This window comes from Pinus tabuliformis, chromosome Q (assembly GCF_031772625.1).
Source record: "Pinus tabuliformis cultivar Carrire ecotype Pingquan chromosome Q, CPIR1, whole genome shotgun sequence".
NCBI lineage: Eukaryota > Viridiplantae > Streptophyta > Pinopsida > Pinales > Pinaceae > Pinus > Pinus tabuliformis.
Window position 1 is genome coordinate 858,136,566 of NC_142296.1, and position 13,229 is coordinate 858,149,794.

Genomic DNA, 13,229 nt, shown 5'->3' on the forward strand with positions numbered 1-13,229 from the left:
TTATGCTCAAAATTTCAAATTCTTGTTTGCTATACTATCGGAGATACACCTTGTTGAAGTTAGGGTTTGTGATTGATCTTTAAAATCAGTTTCAAATTAGTCATATTGGAATTTTGGCTATAGATTTCTTTTGGGGAGGCCTCGCAACGTGAAATTTTGCGGCTGTTAGGGAGAGATATCAGGGTGTAAGTGGTCAAAATTTCAGACCTTGATTTGCTATAATTTTAGAGATATACCCTTTGGAAGTTAGGGTTTGTGACTAGCCTTGAAATCATCACTTAAATGAGTCATCGTGGTAGGTTTGCTATGACTTTTTTCTAGGGAAGCTATAGGCAACTTGCCATAACTTTCACTGGGAACATCATTTTTTGATCGAACTTGTGGAATTACTAAAGGCATATCAAAGTACGACATGCCAAAATTTCAGGCCTGAAAGGGATCAAATTTCAAATATATATGAGGACAAAGGTCGGCCATCCAAATACTCTACAAGTTATGGTTTTGAAAGATACATAACTTAGAATTGGCATGAATTTTGGTTGGAGGATTTATTTTGGTGATTCAAAATTGTGATAAAGAGGAAAAAGAGTATTATTATTTTCTCACATGGCTCCTAAGGGTGCTTTTAAAATATACTTCACCAAATAAACCCCTAGATAGCTCTACCATTACTCACGAAGAAAGAGAAGAAATTTCTCAATATCTTGAAGAGGGAAAGAAATTGGAAAACAAAATGGATAAGATGGAAAGAATATGGAAGTTTTGAAAAACTCCATGTCCACCAACCTCTTACATACTTGAGAGGATAAACTTCCTAAAGGAGATGCTAAGATGTAAGGGAATCTTGAAAATGTGGAGGAAATAAAGATCGAGTTCGAAGATCATGATTTTTCATCACCTTAAGATCCATGTTATTAGAGATTCAATGTGGCACTAAGGAGCTACTTCATTTTGAGGATTGATATGAGGAAGTTTGATGGTAATGATCCTATAACATGGATATTCCAAATTTAGCAATGGTTTGATGTATACCAAGTGATAGCTTTACAAAAGGTAAATAGAACAAGATCGATTTGTATGATATGAATGGTGTTGTGAAAGGAAAAATGATTCTATTGTATCTTGGTCCGCTTTTATGGAGGAATTGATAGCATAGTATAGGGATATACATTCTTTAGTTAATTGGTAAATGTTTGGCAAACAGGTCCAATTACATAGCTCATTCAGTGATTCCAAAAGTTAGCTTCAAAGTAAAGAAAATTTCCGAGTACAATTTGTTAGACCTCTTTATTGCAACTTTAATGGAAAGCATCTAACATGAGGCACGTCTCTTTGAACCTAAGTCCATAGAGCATGCTTTCAGCGTGGCAAGGAAAGTTGAAGTAAAAATATAGTTACTAGAAGTGCGGTCATTGACAATTATAGAGAACATCATGTTCCCTCTCCTAACCTCTCACTCAACCGAAAAGGTTGACACCTCCGCAAATGGATGAAAAAAATCAAAAGGACTATGTTTCATTTATGTTAGCAAGTACTGTAAGGGCTACAAATGTGGTGAGAATAAATTAATTATACATAGATCGTGAAGAGGAGGAAGATCAAGAATTGTAATCGTCACATGATTTAGAGCTAGAAGAGATTACTCTGACAATATGTTGTCATGCATTGGATGGCACCAATACTCCACAATCCCTCAAGATAGAAAGATATATCAAAAAGAAAATAGTGTTGATTGATTAAGGTGGTACCTATAACTTCATTAGTTACAAATTGGCAAATGATCCGGATTTAAACAGGAACACAACAAATTACAGAGATAACCATAAACACAAAAATGCAGCGGAAATAATACTTCATTTCATTAATGTAAAATACTGAGATATGCTTACAAACAGAAAATAAAAATAAACAACTAGGGCGATGGTAGCTTATCTCTGAACTGTGTTACAACGAGGCTCGAAGGCCTATTTATTGTTGAGAAACAATGGAAAACCCAAAAAATCCAAAAACCTAACCCTAGAAGATGAAACGCCAAACTGTGGGCTCCGTTTGGGTAAATTGGTACATCAACTTCCCGGGGTCGTAACTTTGGCATACGATCTCTGTTTGATGCGTACAATATCTCGTTAGAAAGATCTATCTGAGAACTACAACTTTGGGAAGAGCAACATCAGTTCATGGACCCATGTTGCTCCCAATTTTCCCAAAAAATGTCGTTTAGGGCTTCAAAACGGCTCCAGAAGTTTAGGACCCGAAAAACTGCTAAAAATAGTAAATTGTGCTACAATTAAGGAAACTGAAAGGCTGAAAGAAACAATGGTGGGGGTCCAAGTGGACTTGGCAGGTGGCCACCAATATCCACCTGGATCATTCCTCCCCCCTTAGGAAGCAATGGTCCCCATTGTGTTGAGTTTCTCCATGAGATGAGGAAAATTCTGCTGAACTTGGTCCCGGGTGAGCCACTTGCCCTGGTGAAGGAGTTGGCCTGCGTTGACAACTCGATACAGTTGGATGTTCTACTGGCGAGTGTGCTTGATCTGTGTGTCCATGATCCGATCAGTTGTAGCTTGTTCCATGCAATCTGGATTTAACTCTGTGGGTGTGAGTTGTTCTGCAATGTCGGATGTGTCTAGTAATGGTGGAAAGTATGGCCGAAGGCGGTCCACATTGAACACTGGGTGCAGGCCAAGGAATGGGGGAATGCTGAGCTCAAATGCATTGTCTCCCACAGCTTTGGTAATGGTGTAAGGACCATATCGGAGTGGTCTGAGTTTCCAATAGGCTCCGGTAAGGCGTTCCTTTTGCAAATGCAACCAGACTTTGTTGCCCACCTACAACTTGTGTGGCACCCAATGTTGATCATGTCGCTGCTTCTACTTGGCATTTGATTTCTCCAGAATGTCATGGACTTGCTAGCGAATATGTTGGATGTGCTCAATGAAGTTGTTTGCCTTATCTGTTTCGGACTGGACATGAGCCGAATCTGCGTGAGTCGATGCAAATGGCATGGCCACATCAATGGGACATAGTGGCTAGAATCCCAAGCCCACCTGAAAAGGGCTGTGGCCAGTCGAGCTGTGGACAGCCCAGTTGTAGTTGTGTTGAACATAGGGGAGGCTGTCATCCCATGTGTGTGGATGCTTTGAGTTGTACATGCGCAGAAAGTGTACAATCATCCTGTTGACAACCTCTATCTGGCCATCAGTTTGAGGATGGAAGGTTGTGGACTTAGTGAGTTTGGTGTCCAGCATCGACCAGAGACTGGACCAAAATGTACTGAGGAACCTGCTATCTCGATCCGAGATGATAGACTATGGGATCCCAAAGTGCATCCACACTCGTTCAAAGAAGAGTTTAGCAGTGGCTTTTGCTGTGATATTCTTCTTGCAGGCCACCATAATGGCCATCATCGAGAACCTGTCGACGACCACAAAAACACAGTCATTTCCATGTTTAGTGGAAGGAAGGCCTGACATGTAATCCATGGAGAAGGATTCCCAAGGTCGACTAGGGGTAGGCAGCGAGGTATAGAGGCCTTGCTTCTTGATTGTCGGTTTGGCAATGGCGCAGGCAGTGCATGATCTGATGTACTTCCCGAAATCCTGTCGAAGATTTGGCTAGTAGAAATACTTATGTAGTATTGCCACCGTTTTCTCGACGTCGAAATGCCCAGCAGCTCGACTGTAGTGTGGTTCCCAAATCATCTTGGCACGCTCGCTTGAAGGAACACAAAGGTGACCCAGGTGGCATAACAGGGCATCCTGGAGGTGAAAATTTGGAACATGCCAACCCTCCAAGAGTGTCTGGTATGTGTGGCCAAAGTCTGGGTCGCTTTTGTAGAGAAGTGGCCAATCAAAAGTCTCGTGCCCACAAGAGTTGAGCACGGTGGTTAATGACATGATCGGTGGTCGACTGAGGTAATCTGCAACATTATTGGTGCTGCCCTTCTTATACTTGATATTCAAATGGAACTGTTGCAGGTATGTGGACCACTTCTGATGGCGATCATTCTGTAATTTCCCTTGGGTCTGTATGAACTGGAGGGGTCGGTGGTCTGTGTGGATGACCGTTTCCTTCCCCAAAATGTAATGTTTCCATTTTCGGCAGGCCTGCACAATGGAATACATCTCTTTGTCATAAGTGGGATACTTCCGGACTGTGTCTGAAAGTGTCTCACTGTGATATGCCATTGGATGCCCGTGTTGAGTGAGGACTACCCTAATAGCATAGTCAGAGGCATCTGTCTCGACCTCTAATGGTTGTTGCAAGTCTGGCAATGCGAGCACTAGTGCCGAGTAGAGACGGTCTTTAAACTCTGTGAATGCCTTTTGTTGAGATTCAGACCAAAAGAATTTTGCTTTCGCTCCTCCCTTGGTGACTTGACTCAGGGGCCAAGTGATATGAGAAAATCCCAACACGAACCTGCGGTAGAAGTTGGCAAGACCAAGAAAGCCGCAGAGCTCCGTTAGAGTGGTTGGAGAGGGCCAATCCCGAAGGACTTCGATCTTGGTTGGATCCACATGCACCCCCTGTTCATCAATAATGTATCCCAGATACTGAACTTGGGTCATGCCAAAAGTGCATTTCTCCAAATTGGCGCATAACTTGTGTTGCCGCAGTGTTTGGAGAACCTGTCGGATGTGCTCTTCCCAACTCTGGCTGAAGATCAGGATGTCATCCAAGTATACCACTACGAATGAGTTGGTGAATGGCTGCAAGATGTCATCCATTAGCCTCATGAAGGTTGCAGGAGCATTCGTCAATCCGAAAGGCATAACCAACCATTCGAAAAGGCCCTCCTTGGCTTTGAAGGCAGTCTTCCACACATCGGAGGGTTCGATTGGTCCCTGGTGATATCTTGACTTCAAATCGAACTTGCTGAAATATTTTGCCTCCTTCAGTTGGTCCAGGAGGTCATCGATCCGTGGGGTCGGGTACCTATCACAGAGAGTGATTTTATTCAGTGCCCGATAGTCAATACGGAGTCTCCAAGTCCCATCCTTCTTCTGTACCAACACGATCAGGCTCCCACAGGGCGATGAACTTGGACGAATGTGACCTTTCTGTAGTAGCTCCTGAATCTGCCTCTTGATTTCATTGTTTTCCAACACGGAGCGTCGATAGATTGGTCCATTAGGCAGCGACGCACTTGGGGTCAGATCGATGGAGTGCTTGACCTGACAGTGCAGAGGAACCCCTGTAGGGGAGGTTAAGATGTCCTCATACTCCTCCATGACCTTGTCCATCTATAGTTGTCGTGCGGAGGGGCCCTGTTTGGAGGTCGTGGCCACTGTCTTCTTCTTTCCTTGAGGGCATATCATTAGGAAAACAAATTTCCCCGTTTTGGAAATGAGCTTACTGCATTGTTTTGAAGTATTTCCCAAAATAATAATAACAGCACGGGGCCTTGATTCATACACAACATGTCGCTTCCACTAGTATGGTTCTCCTAATAATACGTCACAAACTTCAAGGGGAGCAATGTCACACAATACCTCATCCGTGAAGGGCTTGATGTTGTATGGAAGGCGAGGGCTTGATGTTGTATGGAAGGCGACACCGCTGGCTCACCCGAAGATCCCGTCTTTGCTGAAGCTACCCGATGGTGTACGGTTGTGGATGTGCTGTGGTCGATAAGCCCAGCCGCTTCACGACCTCTGCCGAAATGAGGTTCTTTTGGCTCCCGCTGTTAACGATGCACTGTAGTGGGGATCCCTTTACCCACATATGGGAGTGGAAGAGACACTCCTCCTCCTCTGGATCTTCGGGTTCCTCCTTCTGGATCTTCGTGGTGGCAACGGTGGCGTTGGGCTCCACATCGATAATCTGCTTCCTTTTGTCATTCCCCTTGTCGGGTTCTGACTCAGAGTCAGAACATGCATCTGATTCTGAAATCTTTAGCTTAGCCACCAGTGACTGCTTGGCCCGACACTCACTTGTGTTGTGAGTGGAGCTCTTATGGAACTCACACCATTTTCCCGTGTCTTTTTTCGGCTTTGCGGCGCTGTTCTTTGCTTGCAGCTTTGACGGGTTGTCTTGGGCCACCCTGCCTTGGCTTTGTCCTTTGTTCTACGGTTTGAGGGCACCTTTCCCTTGCTTCGGATTTGTAAGTCCAAAGTCTCGCTTCTTTTGTTTAAACTTTTGCTCGACCTTGACGACATATTGGTATGCCGTGCCGAGCGAGGAGATGTTCAGGAATTCTATTTCTTCCTGGATGTACTTGTGCTGGCAGCGGTGGTATTTGAGTATCAAATACTGCCTCAAATCCTTGATACCCAACTTTGTGCGAAGGGTATGGAAAATATTGGTAAACTCCGGCACGTCTTGGTCCCTTCCCTGCCGCAGCGTGGTCCACTTTATGTATTGATCCTCATAGCTTCCGACAGGGTAGCACTGCTCCTTGATGGCATCCTGGAATGAATTCCAGGTGGGTGCGGTTGAAAATAGTGAGCCGGTACTTTCATCCTTCTTCGCAGTAGGTTTCCCACCAGTCCTTGACGTGGGGGGTTGCTTTGAGAACAACGAAAATAATCTTTTCCCGTCTGGAAAAATCATGAACAGAAAAATAACCTTCTAGCAGATATAACCATTTATCAACGACATTTGTGTCTATGTGACCCTCAAATTTGGGGATTTCAAAATTAACTTGTACCTTAAAGAGTGTGGCGTTTCCAGAGTAGCTGTGGGAAGCCGATGCGTCACCCCTGGGTAGCTGCTGAAGGATCTAGGCAAAGTTGTCCATCATCGCGTTCCTTTGTCGCTCGAGGGCTTCTTCGAGCAAGATTTTGATAGGATCTCCTGCTCCCTCGTCTTTCTTTTCATTCGCCATGGGAGGCCGTCGAGTTTTCGAGGCTGGTCTTGCAAAGTTTCGACCAATTCAAGCCCTAACTCCTTATATCCCGACCTCGTTGGGGACATGCAAAGAAAAACAGAGAAGAAGCAGACCGCTCTGATACCACTGATCCGGATTTAAACTGGAACACAACAAATTACAGAGATAACCATAAACACAAAATTGCAGCGGAAATAATACTTCATTTCATTAATGTAAAATACTGAGATATGCTTACAAACAAAAAATGGAAATAAACAGCTAGGGCGATGATAGCTTATCTCTGAGAAGAGATGTGGTGGCTACATGCCTTTGAACTGTGTTACAATGAGGCTCGAAGGCCTATTTATTGTTGAGAAACAATGGAAAGCCCTGAACATCGAAAAACCTAACCCTAGAAGATGAAACGCCAAACTGTGGACCCCGTTTGGGTAAATTGGTACATCAACTTCCCGGGGTCGTAACTTTGGCATACGACCTCCATTTGACGCGTACAATATCTCATTAGAAAGATCTATCTGAGAACTACAACTTTGGGAAGAGCAACATTGGTCCATGGACCCATGTTGCTCCCAGTTTTCCCAAAAAACGTCATTGAGGGCCTCAAAACGGCTCCGGAAGTTTAGGAACCAAAAAACTGCTAAAAATAGTAAATTGTGTTACAATTAAGGAAACTGAAAGGCTGAAAGAAGCAATGGTGGGGGTCCAAGTGGACTTGGCGGGTGGCCACCAATATCCACCTGGATCAGCAAAAATTCTTAGTTGCTTTGTATTTCCATCACTAAAATCTCATGTAATGATTGCAGATAGAGGTAACATAAATTGTTAAGAGAAGTGAGGTTGTATTAGGGTTCGATTCAAGAAATGTTAGAGGCTAACATCATTCAACTTAAGCCAAAGTGTTTTCACTTCACTAATGATGATGGTTAGAAAAAATATGGTTCATGGTGTATGTGTCCATATCATAGTATTCAAAACCGTAACCAGTAATTGGACCGGTCCACCTATCAAATTGGAAATAGTGAAACTGGGATTGGTCAGATATCAATGAATTGGTCTTTAAAGAAATACATGAAATAATTAATTTTTAATGAAAAAAACTATTTTTAAGATTTAAAACCATGATTCTAAACCAATAGAGACAAAATATGCAAAGTTTTCTCATCTATATACCATATAAAGGTGAATATATCAAAATGGCACCGAGTGCAATGCATATTTGTAATAAAGTACACAATCAATGAGGCTCTAAATGGCCCCTAGACTCGAAAAAAAATGCTACAAGCTATGGGGCCACTGGCCTACTACAAGTCTACATATCAGTGATCGACATGATCACTTCTCATCATGATCAAACTCATCACCACTACTAGACATGGGATCATCAACGTGAGCTATATAAATATCATCTGCTCAGGGTTTGAGCGCTCCTCAAGCTCCTCTGCAACCTCAATAGTAGTAGTAGCAACAACACAACTAGACATCAAAACTACAAACCATTGATCAACATGATTACTCATTAAAGTCATCATTGATTCAACACCATTAGAAATGGGATCATTAACAAGAGTTACATAAACATCATCTAGCTCAAAGTTTTTAGACATGGATTGCTCAACCTTGTAATATGGTAGAAATTGAAAATGTTTAACATGCCTAACCAATGATTTTGGTTTGAGTGAAGGGTTCACATCTCCTCAACCTTATAATATGTTAGAAAAAGCTTAGCATGCATCACCAATAATTTTCCTTCTAGGGAGGGGTGCATTTTTGTTAAAGCCATGGTAGAGGAGTTAAACAATCAATACCACCAACATAAACAAAGTTAAACAATCAATGCGACTAACATCAAGGTACTTGAAGGGCTTCATGCTCTTGATCAAATGCAAATCACATACCCTCACACATGACATAATCAAATGGAAACATTGCAATCCCCCAAATCCTGAAATCCAATGAGGTGGAATCCACTCTCAAACATCCTGAGTCATTTCATGGCAATGTTAAAAATTTAAGTAAAAATGATTGATTTCAGAATTTTCAGCCTTTTTACTTTAAGAATTTAACATTACCATTGATTGCCAACATTGCTAGGGTTTGGATGTGTGAGGCGAATGAGAGGGGACACATGCTTTTAAAGGCTTGAAGGGGCTGTTTTTGGAGGGAAACAACCACTAGTTTCCTTCAAAACCGCTTCAAAACCCACAAAACCACCTTCTGTGGGGTTCACGGCTGGCCTGACAATAAACTGACCAGTTTATGGCCGGTTAGGCCCAGAAACCCTAGCCTGCAAGGTGCAAAACTGGTTTTTCTACTGGTTGGATGGCTCAGCCTAATGAACCGGCCAGTTTGACTGGTTTACACTTCGAACTGGCTGGTTTTGAATACTATAGTCCAGATAAATTAACACTGAGGTATTATGGCCCTTCTAAGGTGTTGCAGAAGATTGAAAACATGATTTACAAATTGGGGTTGCCTTGATCTTTATGTGTACATCCAATCTTCCATGTTTCTTGCTTAAAGATGGTAATAGGTGACAAGATCTCAGTGCAAACTACTTTACCAAAGATTAAAGAAGGGATAATCATACTAGAACCAGCAATAATCCTTGAAATAAGGGTTAAGCAGCTGAGAAATTGAGCAATTGCTTAAGTTCCTCAACAAATGGAAGAACTTACTAGTGGAAGCGGTGACATGGATATATGAGTTATTCATGTAGAAACTCCTAAAGTTATAGTCAAGTGTTGAGGACAACACTTGTTTGAAGTGGTGGGGCATGTTAAGACCTAGTCAAGCCCCATGTTAATCTTGAAACCCCTTATTAAGCTCCAGATATTCAATTATTACATTTCTATTGTTATATTGTTTTGTAGGCCAAAACCTTTCATTATAATTGTGCACTTTGTCTCCTATATATATATACCAAGGAGACCTAATCTTAGGATCATCGTATCTTCTGTTATATTATATTGATTGTAAAAGGAGGTTCCACTCTCAGTAGATTGGATTCATTGACTTCTTATCATTTTTAAGGTGCATGGTTCATAACATCATGAAATTTGTTGCATAGTCAGTAAATAAAGTTAAACAACTCTGTCAAATTCTTAATCGGTTCAGATATATATAACCTGTGCACTTGTGCACAGTTGACAAGCACATGCACTCAGTGTAGTTGATACTATTGCCTATTTTCTTCTATCGGAGTTTACCCGTGTTCGTTGAAAGTTGAAATATTTTAGTTTTTGTGTTTGCCATTGATACATATCAATTTTTTTTCCTCCCAAGGGATACGTGTATTCTCTAAAATGTATTAGAAACATGGCAATCATTGATTGACAATTACTGAGTAATGCATATGATTCAAGTTGTTGTGGGAATCAAGGAGAGGTGATGGCATTAAACTTCGAGTTGTAATTGCACTGATGTGTTAATTATACTCTCTCTTGTGTTTTCTTCTTTGCATTAAAGTATAAGGAAAAAATTGAAATTCTTAAATTTAGTGCAGCACTCGTTATCACCATGCCTTGATATTTGATCTAGAGCCAGTTATAATTCTCTTGCTGATTCAAAATTTTTCTGCGCAAAGGGAATTTTGGGAGTACTGTTAGTTTTCTTCACTGTTTTGGATATATCCATTACTGCCAACTTGTAAAGATTATGCATCCTGAAGGCTTCCTTCAAAAATTGAAGTTATATGCAATGGACTGTATTGAGTACTGTTGTTTTTGCTTCATATGTTCGGTTCAAAGTCGCTACTTCATCAGTAATTGCTACTGTAACTATTCTATCAAAACTGTTAAAAGGATTGCTAAGAAGCAGAAAGTGTTCTCCAACCCATCTTTCATGCAGCAGATTCAGTAAGGCTAAGCCATGCTGGATTGCAACTCTTGAATTATTGGATAATTAGGTGCATGTGCCTTAACTCTGTGCACATAAATGACTCACCTATCGAACAGTTGAATGCAATGTTTGGTTCTGGGTGAACTTTATAGTGGATCCTGTTGAGTGACAGTACTTGTTTTTTTTGGTCTGTGTATGGTTTCATTTTCTGTGGATGTTTGAGCAGAATTGCTTTATCTAATTTCGTGATCTGTTCATGGATGTATTTTCAATCTTATTGTCTTCATGGAAATATTTCTTCGAGTTTTTACTAGCTTATTTCTATAGAAATCTGGTTTTTAAAAGAGGATATTTCAAACTCCATTTGATAGTTTAGTGTCAAATGGCAGGTGATAATGATGTCACTGAGAAGCCTGTTGATCCTATAAAAGTTTATTCTGAAAAGGAATTAGTCAGAGAAATGGATAAGATTGCTGGGATGCTTACACCAGAGCAGGACTGGTCAGTAAGGATCGCTGCCATGCAAAAAGTTGAAGGTCTTGTTTTTGGAGGTCAGTTTGTATGCTGAAATTGTCTTGCTATTCATTCAGGTTTTATGATGAAACCTTTTATTCGGGAATGGTTACAAGTCTGTGTCTCTGAAGTGTTTTGAAGAAACATGCATTTTATTCTCTTATTATAGCCTATATGGAGTCTGATTATTACTGAATATGTATATCTATGAGTGACAAATAAGAAAGTTCAGGATTGATGTAGTGCCCCTTGGGGGAAAATTACCCTTAGGGTCGAAAAGAGCACATGACAAAAATTGTATTCCAACTAGTATCACAGTATTCTTTCAATTTCTGCGACAGAGATGATATTGAATTCAACAAACAGTGTAACCAGTATTGATTCTACCAACGACTCATACATATTACAAACAAACCAAGTCAACAATTACAAGTCCATGATCCCTTACAATAGGATACTATAGTTAATTCACCATCAGTTCCTGCTGCCCCTATACTACTGATCTAACCTTACAGCCAGCTAGGGTCCTACCTTGGATTTGACCTTCTTGTTTTAGCCCCACTCAGCTGGTTCCTCCAATTTGATGCAGCCTCTTTTTGTTCTGCTAACAACACCTCGACATTGGCTGCCACAGGCCTGTAGGTTCCTCTGTGGCCTAAGTGCTCCATTGCTGTCTCCAACGGTGTTTCCAATTGCGCTGCTACAGGGAAGATTTCCCATGCTTCCTTGCTTCTCAGATATACTGACTTGCTGCCTCTCAATGTTGATTTTTAATGTACCTTGGACTAGTGGTTTCCCATGGGTTAGTCTCTACCTAGGGAAAAGTGTCCAAAATAATTCTTTTCTTAAGTGTGACTTTATAAAGTGAAAGTGACTTTATAAGTGGTAAAGTCAATGTTAAATTATAAAGTGAAAAGTGACTTTAGACATAAAGTATAATGTGGGTACTTTATTTAATGGGTGAGTTAAAAAATAGAAAGTGAGAATTAAATGCACGTTTATTCTTATTCTTTGATCTAAATGAATTTGAGCCATTAGATCTTAGGGGTGCCCAAAAGTCATTTAGGGAAACAAAAGGGGGAAAAGAAAAGAGAGACTGCATTCATTTTTCATGAGCAGATTGGAGAAAGGAGGTTGAGAGCTCGAGAAAAGTGGTAAGGAGCCAAAAGATCGACTACCTTAATGCCTGTTTCGAAGATGGATAATTTTGTATCCAACTCTGTAAAGGCGGGAGCAGGTCTATGAATAGGAGCTCATCACTTGACTGGAAGGCATTGAATGAAGTAAATGACGGAGTCATTTTATTTGTACGAATCTTCTCTTCTAATTCAGATTAATATAGAAAGAATCTCAAAAAGAGATTTCGATAAGGCCTTACCCTCTCAGCCTTCTGTAGTGTACGACTCATAAGCTTCAGATTCCGACCCGTCTGTCGTTCCATAATCAGGGATGTACCCCAGGCGTCTAGCCAGCCCGCCAGCCATCCAGCCAGCCGATTCTTATCCCACCTAGTCCAGGTAGAAACAATCAATGGTTCCGTAGCGTAGGTGCACTTCCAATCACTGTCTCCCCTGGGAATATATATATATATATATATATATATATATATATATATATATATATATATATATATATATATACGGGCAAGCTTGTGTTGGTTTGGATTCCAACGTACAACCAGTAGGGCTGGGGACAAGAAAGTCAAGGTTCAAGGAGGGGCGCAAAGCCGGGGTTTCTTTCAACCAGCCCGGATTCTCCCAGCAAGTGAGAAGCAAGCCCTGGTTCTTTTATTAGACCAGGCTCGGGTTCAACCAACTTCGGTTGATTTCTCCTAGCCCTCGGTTTCGACCGCTACCTAATTAGCTCCGCTACCACAGGTTCTCACTTTGTGGACCAAAGGAAATTGAACCAAAAAGAAGGTTTTATTCTCGGCCTAACAAGCACAACTAGAACAAGGTAGCCACAAGGCGGGCCGCCTACTTTAATAAGGAATATTCTCTAAAAAGGGGTTATCTCATTAGAGAAATAGAAACTAGGTAATATG

General features: G+C 41.2%; 1 protein-coding gene across 2 annotated transcripts in view; it reads left to right on the forward strand.

The window, feature by feature from the left end:
- The window catches only part of LOC149222254 (CLIP-associated protein-like), a 70,541-nt gene that overhangs the window by 23,279 nt on the left and 34,033 nt on the right, over nucleotides 1-13,229 (forward strand). Inside the window, exon 6 of one of the 2 annotated variants that reach the window (XM_089385328.1) lies at nucleotides 11,062-11,223. The exons of the other annotated variant lie outside the window; for it this stretch is intronic. Coding sequence (XP_089241454.1) covers nucleotides 11,062-11,223 — 162 coding nt within the window. The remainder of the gene's footprint in view (nucleotides 1-11,061; nucleotides 11,224-13,229) is intronic. 2 annotated transcript variants of the gene reach the window in all.